Here is a 13,547-nt window from a genome sequence, read left to right as displayed (position 1 = left end):
TGCAGGGGGAAGAAAACCAATACAGAGTCAAGACTTGAAAGGCACAAACTGTACCTGCCATTGGACAGCTATCAACACAACAAAGTGCTGCTTTGAGAAGTGAAAGGCAGACCTGGAAATGGCAAAGTGTGTGTGCGTGTCCAATCTAAAACCAGAGGGTTATATGCATTAATCTTAGTTATCTGGTTCACACAAATGGGCTGGAGGTGAAAGGCAAGCCATTCTAAAAGGAATACCAGATAGGAGACAAAATAATTCTACGTAGCTAGACAAGTGACCAGGCATTTTTTCCTGATTTATAAAACGGGGACATTGTTGATTAATATTTAAATAACAGCTGGATTTCAAGATGTTACACATTTTCTATAACGTTCAAAGATTATACTAAAACTCCTTTCTGGTCAAATGAGTTTATCGATAGTAAATTAACACAGCCAGTCAATGTTTTTTAAAGTGTCACTTACTAAAAATTCATCCCGGATAAAAAACTTTGCTCTTGTAACTTTGGGGTCTTCTCCTGCATCTGGCGTTGCTGTTAGGAACATTAAATAAGTAAGTAGTAATGACATGTAGATATAAAAAAGGAAAGCATGGTTAAGGCAGATTAGATAAACATGGGCAATTTACTGCCTTTTATGTATCAGTACAATTTTATGGCTAACACTGTCAAATGTAAGAACATTTATTAACTTAAATAAAACTAACCTCATTTCACACACTTAATCCCCAGAACTCCCTGAACAAGCGACATTCCTTGCAATAGTAACATTTAGGTACATCATTATCTACAACTTATACTTTCATCATTGTAATATACATCAGCTAAAATATTCCCATGTGGGCAAATGCTCTCTTGCCTACTGTCTAACCAGTGGTGACTGGTGCTTATTGGGCCAGTAGGGTATAATGCAGGGAGGCCAACAGTAGGTGGAACCAGAGCCAAGGGCAGGTAGAGACCTTTGCATTGGTTTGAGTTCTATAAGGGCTAAACTGAGTCTGGAGGAGGAGGAGGAAGCAGGCAGCCTTTAGGGTAGTTGTGAACAGGGTAGGAGGGCTAGGCATCAAGGTAGGTTTGGTGGGGAAGTGCCCTAACACAACGCAATACGGAGAGGCGTTGGAAGAAAGGAATTGCTCAACAAAGCAACAGTTGTCTGAGATAGGAAGAATAATACACAGAACACATTAACATTTAAACAAGATAAGAGGATTTGCTCCCAGGCTATCTACATTTTGGTTATGGCAATGAAACCTTCATACATGATTCTCATCTGGTGTAGTCACATGGAATGCTCAGTAGTTCAAGGAGCTAAGCAGTTTTCAGTCTAGCTGCTCTTGAGTATTTGTTACTTTGTCTGGTGGAGTTTGGGAAAAGAATCTGGAAACTAAGAAACCCAAAGGGCAGGAAGTCCAGAAGCAAGAAGGCTAATGAAAGAGTGAAAAGCAGGCAAGGGACTGAGAAAGATAAATATGAACAAAAATTACCGTATTTTTCGTCCCATAGGGCGCACTGGCCCATAGGACGCACCTAGTTTTTTTTGGGGGGGGGGAAATAAAGGGAAAAAAATTATTTCCCCCCCAGACACGGGGCTGGGGCGGGGGATGCCCAAGCTTCCCCCGACCCCAGCCCTCAGAACAGGCTGCTATCCGCAAGCCTAGGGAGCCTGGCGGGAAGTCGCGCTGGTCTCCCCAGGCTTGCGGATATCTGTCCCCCGAGCTTGTGGGGCTGGCAGCCTCCAAACCAGGTCGGGGAATAGCGGGATGGTGGCGCTGCGCCTCCCCGCTGTCCCCCGAGCTTGTGGGGCTGCCCGATATCTGCCCGAAGCCTGGAATGCAGGCTGCTATCCGCAAGCCTTGGGAGCCCGACGGGAACTCACGCGGAGCTCCCAAGGCTTGCGGATAGCTTCCTGAAGCCTGGAGAGCGAGAGGGGTTGGTGCACACTGACCCCTCTCGCTCTCCAGGCTTCAGCGAAAGTCTGCATTCGCCCCATAGGACGCACACACACATTTCCCCTTCATTTTTGGAGGGGAAAAAGTGCGTCCTATAGGGCAAAAAATACGGTAGGTAGAAAATGAGATAAAAAACTTACTGAGACAAAGGGAGACTATAGAAGGGCTCTGAAGGAACAGTGATTAAGATAATGTGGGAGAGTAGAGGATTGTTAGCAAGGCACCACAAGGGCAGGGATCTACAAATCTGACCTTGGTAGTCAGCCAAAATTTGTGCCTGCCAGTGGCCCCACCCCACCCCTGAGGGAGGTGCTGGGTCTTGTTTCTGATATCGTACTGACCTTCATTGACCTGCAGAGGCATTCTGAAATGTGGGGACATGGGAAGCTACTATTTGTCCATGTCAGTATTGTCTTCGTTGGCAGGCAGCAGCTATCCAAAGCTTCAGACAGGGGAGTTTTTCTAGTCCTACCTTGAGATATTAGTGATTGAATCTGGAACCTTTGGCACTACAGAACTATGGCCCTCTGAAACTGCATGCAAAATTAGGAAAGAACTACCTTTCTGAGCTCTCCAAGTTTGGGAAGAGGAAGGGGTTTGCCAAAAAGGTTGTCTGAGGCAGGAGCTGTTAATTGCTTCTGTCATGACCATGTCAGAGCTGCAGAGGGGACTGGCGTATCTTGTCAGATCTGCTCAGACCTGCTGCGGCAGAAGTAGTGGGTGCTACTGAGATCCCACCAATCCTGAGGATGGTTTGCAGCTCAGCCCAATTGCTGGACGTTTTCACCACTCTTTCCTCCTTCCCTGCTGGTTTTCCTCTCTTAGGTGACTGCCAAGCAAGGCCACACTTCCATCTGAACTAACCAGCCTATTGGTTGTCTAAAGGTTTATTAGTGTTACTTGGAACAAAATATATCTTAACTTCTGCGTTGATATATTTACTTTGATATATATATGTTATTTAAGGAATTTATGCATGACCTTAAAGGAAACCAAAGATTACCCTAGCTACTTAATCACAATGCAGATAAGAAACTCACCATCTTCAGGTACAGTGTAACGTGTGAATTCAGGAAAATAATCTTCAATTTTAGACTTCCCTGCCAAGACTTTTTCAGCCAGCATATCTTGTTTATTCAAAAACAAAATGATAGAAATTGTCCGTAACCACCTGCAAAGACCCACATGTTAGAATAATCACATACAAACATCATTCAGTGTCCTAATTTCCAACAGCAGCCAGCCAGTTGCTTCTGGCAACGCAGAAGCAAGGCAAGGAAGCTTGGAAGCAGGGGGGGCTACTTGCCCCCCACTGAAGGGGCCTGGCATCACGTGATGCGTCCTGCCCCCGCCTGCTGCACCCAGTGGTGGTGGGGGACGGGGAGCACAGAAAGTGATCTTCACTCTCTGCGTATCCCATCCCAGGCCAGTGTGCCAGTGCTCACCTGGTGGCAGCAGAGGATGGAGAGCTAGAAATGCTACATACTGTTCCCCCTTCCCAATATAGTTGCTCTGTTGCATGGGAATTTTACCTGTTGTTCCAGATACTTTTGAAGAGGTCCAGGGACTCCCGTAATCTGTTTGTGTTGTTGTCTTCCCTTATGACCATGTTGTAGCTGCTACAGGCCACGACAAAGATAATAGCTGTGACATCTAGAGGAGAACAGAACACCCAGAGAATAAGATTTTTACTGTGTTGCGTTCATTGCCACAGTAAATAAACATGTTTTATGATGGTATTTATATAAATGCAATCTAGGATATACAGACAAAATGGTAAAGATTTCTGAAGGTTTAGAAACTCAGATCAATCTAAATTATGTACACTTACAACATAAAATAAGGGAGCTGGAAACATTCTTAGAACACATAATGTGAATATATTGCTTACCGTTAAAACACTGGATCCATTTTCTTCTTTCATCTCTCTGACCACCTACATCAAACATGCTGTTGAAAAGCCAGAGGGTGTTATGTTTTGGCATGCACAAGGAAAGTTACACTTTGCATGCTGTTGTTAAACTTCCAAATGAAATGGCAATATTTATTGCATGAAAAAAGGGACATTCCCTCAGCTTCCCGAAAATGTTTTATTTATATACTAACAGATAGTTGGGGAAACACAGATCAGTTGTGAAAAGGGGGGGGGGGGGAGTCCGGCTGAGAGTGCAAATTTACAAACATGTCTCAAAGGCAAGACCCAAAATGCAACAAGAAAGTGGGCCAAACAAGTCTACTGAGAAAAAGGGCAAGGATCCTCTATCTCAGGCATAGGCAAGCTCGGCCCTCCAGATGTTTTGGGACTACAACTCCCATGATCCCTAGCTAACAGGACCAGTGGTCAGAGATGATGGGAATTGTAGTCCCAAAACATCTGGAGGGCCGAGTTTGCCTGTGCCTGCTCTAGTGATTCATAGGACAGAAGGAATTAACTTGACATTCCTACAATACTTTTACAAGGCTGAGAAAGTTATTCAGCTTTACTAAAGTTTTATAAGCACTGTTTAGAATGTAATCATTTTGAGAGGCAGCATATATTTTAGGCCTAAGAACATTCCAGAATATACCAAAAAATTCAAATGGGTAAAAGTATTAAAATGGTTCATTGGGAATGTTTCATTGCTGCAGTCAGACTAGAAAAAAGTATTAACAGCAAACATAGCCTAGATGTTAATTAAATTTCTCTTTGTAGTAGCTATCATTGCTTTCGTAGGTATCAAATATAAAAATTCAAAACCGAGGGATTTTAATGTGCTATTTGAATTAGGGCTCGTGAAATAACACTTCCGCTCTTTCATTATCATTATATAAAGCCTTGGAAAGACCTCATCTGAAATTTGAAAGTTCAAGGACCATAATTTACCAAAAGAAGTAAATAACCAGCAATGGCTTGTGCAACAAATGGAGCTGTTGTATACGTTTCAAGCTTTGCTCTTCTCTTGTGCAATCCTGTTGCAGCCCACAAGGTTATTTGAAAAAAATGGTTCTATAATTTTTTTAAAGTCAATTTGGTCGCCTCTACTTTACCATAATGACAAAAAATACAGATTACTACAGTACTAGTGTACTCACTGAAAGTTTACTTTATCTACTTGGAATCTTGTCTCAAAAATCCCCGATGTCAAAACCCTGCACCTCAAGAGATCCTGGAAAGGAAAAACAGAATAAGAAGTATGTAGTTTTTTGGTTTAAAAAAGCACTTGTTTATACTAGGAGTACAGGAGTAGCCAACGTGGTTCTTCCAGATGTTTTGAATGACAACCCTCATCACCCCCTGACTCTTGGCCACTCTGCTGGGTCTGGTGGGAGTTGTTGCCCACAACATCTGGGAGGCATCACATTGTCTACCCTGGACTATACAATTTTAACTGATATATATCAACATTTCAGTGCAACTGATGCACAATGTGAATTGACACAACTGTTTCGTCAGCTGGCTCTCTCTTCTCGGTGACTTCTCAAACTGCACAGTTCTTCCCATATCTGGCTAAATTCCCTCTGAAAAGGTATGCCTTTGTGTCTATGCCAGACACCATGATGGCACGTGCCTGACAATCAGCAGTGAAAAGGGCTGATGTGTTTTGCTTCTTGGGCATCAGGAAATGCAAACAAGGAGTTGGGTGATATTTACTTTTTGATACTGGCCAGGATCTGAAGACCTGCTTAGAATCAAGCAAGGTGGAACTATTTTACTTTTGTTCTTTGAATGGCTGCCTCCACCCCGCAATACAATAAATTGTTTTTAATCTCCCCCCCCCGCCCCAGTTTCAAAAGCAGTCTGCCACGTGGCATGGAAGGGAAAAGGTTAAAGCCTCTGTTGTTCACAAAAACTAAATTCACCAGTCATGGATGAAGGACTAGAACACTTCAAGAAATGATCTGCGTTCTTTCTGTGAATTGTGATCTCTGAATTTTAAGGAAGCAAACATGACAGAATTAACTCATCCTTCATTTGAGACATTCACCCCACCGAACGGTTTAAAATTAGTATATTTAAAATTAAATGCTATGGGTAGCATCCAGTGGTGTCTGTGCACTCATGAAACAAATCTACCAGTAGAACAGGGACAGAGGCAATTTTTTGAAGCCTGTTCTGGAGGGTCCCTCAGGAACCCAGAGCAGGTTTCAGTGGCATAGAGCATGCAAAGGAAATACCAGACACTGCATTCCTGTTCCACGGACAGTTTTATTCTCTCAGCAGGTGGACACCACTGGACATGTTAAAAAAATATGAAGATGGCTTACAGTTCACAGCCAGTTGTTTCCCACTTTACTCACCTGATCTGTGGGTGTGTAATCAATCAGACTGACACTGTCTATTCTTTCTAGAAAGCTGAAAGAAAACACAGCTGTTAACCATGGAAAAACTAATATATCTAAAACACCCAATAACAGCTGCCTCATCCCCACTATTATTATGATACATATGGTGGGTAATCTAAGAAACATGGTTAAAGTTGCAGCCAAAACACCATTTATCCAATACTTTTTACAGTACAAGGGCCCCCAATAGAAGCCTATACAATCCAAATGTTGGATTAATTACCTGTCAAGAAAGATATAAAAGGTGATATTCAGAACTTTAAAAAGCTAATGCAACAAAGAAGTTTAGGCAACCACTATAATAACCCTGTGGATGTGGATGTGCATTGTTTAGTGTACCTCTGCAGAAACAGTACAGCACCTTCACTTGCTAAAATACAATCTTTTAAGAAATCATCATGCATATTTATTGTTAGATTACCCATCTTATAGGCCAACTAAGAAATTGAGTAGACCCCGTTAAAATGGAAAGACAAGTCTACTGATTTCAATGGGGCTACTTTGATTAATGAAAGAGCTCACCTATTATTTATATTTGTTGTACGTGGACCATTGCTTGCATTATTTTGCTCAATTCTGGTATTTTGTTAATGTTTTTACTTGAGTTTTAAAATATTTTTCCCCGTAAACAAGATAACATGCCCTGCATTACTTTTAGATTTAGGAACCCTATGAATCCACCAAAAGGTTTATTTTCACAAGGGATACAGGGCACAGCTACAAGCATAAGACAGGGAAGAACCAAGACAAGGCTCCTAGGAAAGATGTACGTATTAGCAGGATTAGCCCTGACTCATATTACCTGAATTTTCAACACCTGTTGCTATGGCAACTGGCTGACTAGCAGGAAATAAAAGTGTGGTGTTAAAGTTTTAAAGAAGAGCAGGCATCAAGCAGAGAGAAGTGCTAGGTTATTTCCAGTTTACAGGAAATGAGAAGCTGTTGTTCATTTGCAGGCTTATACGTCTCTCCTCAATAAACCGCTTTAGTTTTGCAACAGCAGTGGCTAAACTGCGGCCTCCAGGTACCAACAGCCCCAGCTAGCGTGGTGAAGCATCAGGAATGATGAATGTGGAGTCTCAACAAGATCTGGAGGGCAACAGATTAGACACACACCCACCCTCCTGGTTTAGAGGATAAACCTAAAACCTCTCTCTTTCCCACAATAGTAGAGCTATTGTAATTTGGAGTGCTGGCTGGATATGACTGATTTTCTAAGGATTATGATGCCACTAAAACAAACATATAGCCCCCTTTCCTGATGCCATATTGTAGGATACAGTTGTGGAAGGATCACACTACTCTGTGATTGGAGCTTCCAACACATTTTCCTTTTGCTCAAATGCAACTACAAGCACTTTAAGATTTTTATCAGGGCAGTGACACTGCTTTAAGCGCAGCTGTTTCCCTGACTCCAATCACCTTTCAAAACTGCTGCTAGAGTGGCAACAGAAGAGGTTCTCACATTGTACTGAGAGAAAAGAGTTAACTCCTCCCTCAGAACAATGGCTAGGATCCAAATTGGCAGGGATAATAGCAGCAGCTCTAAGTGAAAATACACAACATTTGGAGATCTGATCATAGATCCTCCACAGCATATCTATTTTGGCAAAATCTAGTGAAAGTTACAAGGCAAGGTGAAGATTTGTTCAAGGTTGGAAATGGCAAGGTACTTTGTACTTTACTTCCATGCCAATCCCTCCTCTGCAAGATGAATGTCGCCCCCCCCATGCATAGTAACAGTGCAGAGGGATGAGCTTTTTGGTAGAAAGGCAATAGCAGCCTCAATGGGACCCTGACAACCTTCCTTCTCACACATAAGTATTTAAACCCTGTGCATGACAGGTTGTTCTAAGGCACTTGTTTTTAAACACACATTACCTTTATAAGCTGCTCAAAAGTTCTCGTTGCATCAGATGTCTGATAAACCTCTAATGATAACACACCAACCATATGCAACTCTCCTCTTTAATATATACAGGATATCTATGTTTGCATATGTAAAAAAATTAATTGCTTGTGCTTTTTCGTGAAATCTGAACAACACTTTACACTCAAACATTTATTTGTCTAGGTATGAAACCGCAGTAAACAGTGCTGCCTTTGGCTGCCACATAAAAAGGTTTAACTGACTTCATACAGCTTTTGTGAGAATCCTACAGTTCAATGAAGTAGCACATTTTCTTATAAATCAGTTGCACAGGGTTCAGTCGCGCTGTGGTCTAAATCACAGAGCCTAGGGCTTGCCGATGAGAAGGTTGGCGGTACAAATCCCCGTGACGGGGTGAGCTCCCGTTGCTCAGTCCCTGCTCCTGCCAACCTAGCAGTTCGAAAGCACATCAAAGTGCAAGTAGATAAATAGGTACCGCTCCAGCGGGAAGGTAAACGGCGTTTCCGTGCACTGCTCTGGTTCGCCAGAAGCGGCTTAGTCATGCTGGCCACATGACCCGGAAGCTGTCTGCGGACAAACGCTGGCTCCTCGGCCTATAGAGCGAGATGAGTGCCACAATCCCAGAGTCATCCGCGACTGGACCTAACGGTCAAGGGTACCTTTACCTTTAAATGTGCATAGGATCATGCCTTAAACAGGTTTGCTAATTAAAAAAGTAATCCATCTTAACCCTTGGCCACAAACATTCCTTGCAGCAAAGTGAGCTGTTTGTCCAGAACATAAAACCTGGGAGAGAATTTTGAATCAAGTTATATGGCTGAGAAAATGGGAAAGACAAACAAGTCGATCCTGCCTGCCAACAGGGAACTTCCTTTCCCTGTGCATCTCACTGTGTTTTCCGTTATCACTTTGCTCTAACATGAACTAACGCTGCAATAAACTGCCCAAAACAGCAATAGTTAGAAGGCTTCTGAATCTATCTTAAATATTTCACATTTGTTAAAGAGAAAAAGGCCAAGATGAACAATATTATTTAGCTACTGACATTATTATATCTATCTTTAGATTTCTAAGTATCTTTAGTAAGTTGCCTTGGAAACACATCTGACACTTTCTTTGACAAGCAATCTTAAAATTTATCTTATGTAGGCAGAAAACACAAAAGTGCAGATTTCAACCTGCACTTTCCCCCCGTTTCGAAAAGGTTTGGAGCTAAGGTTTCACACATCAAAAGAAAATGGATATTTACTTGTGAGGAACCCCTTCTAAACTGCTGAAATTGAAAAGCCTGGAGCATGTGCTTAATACTACCACAGAAATCAATGTAATGTGAACCGTTGTAACTGTTTGGTGTGTGATTGATATGTAGAGAGAGAGAGAGAGAGAGAGAGAGAGAGAGAGAGAGAGGGAATTTTACAGAGAAAAGTAAGGCATGCTTTTTTAAAAAAAGACATGCATAAAAAGGATTTTTTATTTGAAAGCCCTGAACAACCCTGGCCCTGTATACCTCAAGGAGTGTCTCCACCCCCATCGCTCAGCCTGGACACTGAGGTCCAGCGCCGAGGGCCTTCTGGCAGTTCCCTCACTGTGAGAAGCAAAGTTCCAGGGAACCAGGCAGAGGGCCTTCTCGGTAGTAGCACCCACCCTGTGGAATGCCCTCCCATCAGATGTTAAGGAAATGACTAATTATATAACATTTAGGAAACATCTGAAGGCAGCCCTGTATGGGGAAGCTTTTAAGGTTTAATGTTTTACAAGGTTTTTATATATGTGGGAAGCTGCCCAGAGTGGCTGGGGCAACCCAGTCAGATGGACAGGGTGCAAATAATAATAAAAAATCCTAATCCTAATCTCAACATCATCTTTACTATTCAAAGAAATCTTAATACAATCCCAGTAGAAACAAACAGGTTCCTTGTGAATGATTGGTTGTTAGAAACATGGTACCTTTCAAAATGCTACCAAGACGACAATCTTAGACACCAGCCTTGGGGAATCTTTAGCCTGCTGGGCCTAATTTGTCTGGTGTATAGGACTGTTTCAGGCAGCCTTTTGAAACATACCATGTTTGGAACAGATGTCCAGTGCTCCACTCAGCAAAATGAGCATTAGGGGTGGCTTATCACATTTTGAAGTAAGTACAGTGGTGCCTCGGGTTAAGAACTTAATTTGCTCTGGAGGTCCGTTCTTAACCTGACACTGTTCTTATCCTGAAGCACCACTTTAGCTAATGGGGCCTCCTGCTGCTGCTGCACCGCCGGAGCCCGATTTCTGTTCTCATCCTGAAGCAAAGTTCTTAACCCGAGGTACTATTTCTGGGTTAGCGGAGCCTGTAACCTGAAGCGCATGTAACCTGAAGCGTATGTAACCTGAAGCGTATGTAACCTGAGGCACCACTGCAATACACGTTACCATCTAATGAAGGCCCCTCCTGCAAAACCATTAAATTCAGAGTCTAAAGTAACTGTACCACTGAAAAGATGACCAATCCCTATCTGAACTCTACAGAGACGCCATATTATATAGCCTTTCTATCAGGCTGCAGCAGAGTTGGGACTGCCGGGTCTCTACTGTACACTCTGCTGAAAAATCAGCAACTTTTGGCTCCTCCTTTCTTTGAACTGTTTCTGTTCCAACTGGTTCTTATAAGAACTTGTAGCTAATAAGATGTGGCTGAGGTTGGATTTTCCTTCCTTCCTTCCCCACCGCCCAATCCCTTTCCCTTTGATTATGGATTATAACAAATAATTTGGTCACATGGACAAAACATTTGGTCACTAGAAAATTGCATTTAAAGTTCATCTCTGCTTTTCCAAGCATCAAACTCCCTTTTCATTATACTTTAAGCAACCTGCAGAGGGCAGCAATAACTAAACAAAATGTGCCAGCTCACATTACATTTGGGCAAACAACAAAACTGCATTCTAAAGAGTTTACACCTCTGGTTTTCAGTCTAGTAAGGAACAAACACCTTTAAATGGATTCAAATTCTAACAACCATTTAAAATAAAATTCAGTTTATTTGTTGTAACCTATTTATGTAACTGTTAAAATGGGTAACTCATGTTACATGTAAGGGACACGTTTCCATATCTCAAATGTGAAATTAGAGTTTTAGGAATTTGTCCGGAAAGTATTTTTTGGTTTTACTATGAAAGTTTCAAATATTGAAATATTCACTTAGTATTTATTTGCATTGTCACACATAAAATAAATCCTCAAGCCAGACGGCCTTGATTATAAAATGGTTGCCAGTTTGTATCAGCTGACTAGATTTAGTGAGATATGGGAGCATGCGATTTATTTAAACAAAAATATTTTACTTTGAGTCTACAACAAAAAACATATTCTCCAGCAATTCTAGAGACTTGCTGCAGCAACACTGTAGAATGTCTTCACTGAAAGAAATTACAAATGTATTCATTAAACTATATTTCAGTAACACAAAGAGAGAGGCAAACTATGATTCTAATATAGTCAAGCTAGGTTTCTATTAGTAGGTATTAATTTGTGACAAACACATATTTAAATACTTCGCTAACATGTACCAAATTATTTGTATTTAGGATTGGAGATTAAAGAGCAGTTAAGGGTGCTTTATCCCTGTACACCTCAGGAGATAAACTTCCTCTGAAGGCTCTTCAGAGATCGCGATCTAAAGATCAGACAAAGTGATTCCTCTTTCAATGAGAGAGGAAATGAGAGCAAAATTCCGGCAGGTTCCAGGCGCTCACTCAGGGTGGTGTTTCCATTGGGAATCAAGACGCAGTGGAGGCCGCCCTGTCTTTTAAAATGGGCTTTATTAACATATTTTTACAACCTGTGCACAGATGGAGAGTGTGTGGAGTTGACAGCATTCTCATCTCAAGAAGGCTTGTCCTTCACAGCAGCTCAGTGCTGCTTTCAGAGGCTTTCTTAGTGCCATCTCTGTGCCTCTTCTCCAGCTTGTCTTCAGCAAGCCCTCATGGCATCTGCCCTTCAGCCCCAAGTATAAAGTTCTCTCGACTTCCTGCTTCTCCTTTCCAGAAAACCTCTTGCCAAGCAACCCCTGTCTGATCACCCATTATCCCCGCTATTCTAAGCCCAGTTTTAAAAGATGACTATTTCCCTGTAATTACGTCGTTGCTCAGCATAACCCTAGCCACCTGCATAACCCTAGCCACCTCCGTTGACACAGGCCCAAGGATTTCCCTGTGATGGGCTATCAGCACCTTTTGCCGTGCTTAATGACTTTTATCCCAGGTGAGACCCTGCCCTGGAAAGTGAGCTTAGTCTGTATTTTTCCACTGGCCTGGCATCTTCCCTTCAGTACTCAAAAAATCAGCTAAATTCCACTCTTTTATTAAATTCTAACATTCACTAATTCTAGCAGTTGCACCCCCAAATTCTGTTACCCTAGATCTGTAACATTATTGTCAGAAAGCTGGAAAGGGGAGGAAGCTATCAGCCAGCCTTGGGAACCCACAACCTTGAATCTGGGGAAAAAAGCCCCTCAAATACATCATCCTTTTTATGAACTGCAATTGGAAATAGCAATGCTTCCCCATTTTCGGGAACCTCAAACATCAGTGCCCTTGGTGACATCGGCAGTCATTATTCCAAATTCTGTTTTCTATTTAGCAATGAACTCACTGACTGGCAAAAAGACCATGTCTACTAGCCTCCAGGGAGGTTCTGGAAACATTCTCTTTTAACGTAATAATGTTCAAAACTATTTGTCATATTTGACTTAAGTTGGCATTTAAATACAGAAGCAGTCATCGATAGGGGTGTGGATTTGGGGAGAGTTCATTTTACAGCTAAATTTAGTGTATAAACCATATTTTAGCTCAACTGATATTTTTGGCTTCTGAGCCAAATCATTAACCCCTGTCCTTATATAAACAATATTAAGATTTATATCTGGAAAACTGTCTTTTACACAGAGAGTTTAGTAGACTCCCACGGTTTCAAGGTTAAAATGTATATCTACAGCAAAACTATTCACATGGAACACTCAGGATTCCTACTGCTGTTACCACACAATTTCCAGGCCCAAAACTCACAAAAAACAACACACACACACACACACACACACACAACAGGCAGGGAGGGAAACATAATTTTGTAATATCAGGTGGTGATGAACATTTCTTGCTAATTGGTGTAGGAACTGTTTAAAGCTATTGCCAATGTACATTTAAGCCAAATTTTCTCTCCTCTGAAATCGCTTGATTCATATCTGCTGTAAATTATTCAGAGTGTACCCAAAAATAGAACTAATACTATTCTTATTATTTCTGTAATTTAAAGGTTATACAGGCTTCTGCAAAATGAACTCCAACTGAGTTCAGGTGTAACGTCTGTGCACAGCAGTAGATCTCAAAGCTTTCCCACTTGCCCCCAG

The 13,547-nt window shown here is 41.8% G+C and overlaps 1 protein-coding gene across 4 annotated transcripts in view; it reads right to left on the bottom strand.

Annotated features, from left to right (window-relative positions):
- GNAL (G protein subunit alpha L) overlaps nt 1-13,547 on the bottom strand; it is a 153,038-nt gene that overhangs the window by 4,878 nt on the left and 134,613 nt on the right. For all 4 annotated transcript variants that reach the window (XM_053396563.1, XM_053396560.1, XM_053396561.1 and 1 more), the window contains exons 6-11: nt 6,226-6,280; nt 5,020-5,093; nt 3,839-3,897; nt 3,480-3,600; nt 2,988-3,118; nt 465-532 (exon numbers count right to left, since the gene is read on the bottom strand). In XM_053396563.1, the coding sequence (XP_053252538.1) occupies nt 465-532; nt 2,988-3,118; nt 3,480-3,600; nt 3,839-3,897; nt 5,020-5,093; nt 6,226-6,280 (508 nt within the window). The remainder of the gene's footprint in view (nt 1-464; nt 533-2,987; nt 3,119-3,479; nt 3,601-3,838; nt 3,898-5,019; nt 5,094-6,225; nt 6,281-13,547) is intronic.

Source organism: Podarcis raffonei, chromosome 7 (genome assembly GCF_027172205.1).
Source record: "Podarcis raffonei isolate rPodRaf1 chromosome 7, rPodRaf1.pri, whole genome shotgun sequence".
NCBI lineage: Eukaryota > Metazoa > Chordata > Lepidosauria > Squamata > Lacertidae > Podarcis > Podarcis raffonei.
This window is presented reverse-complemented; position numbering and strand designations above follow the sequence as displayed.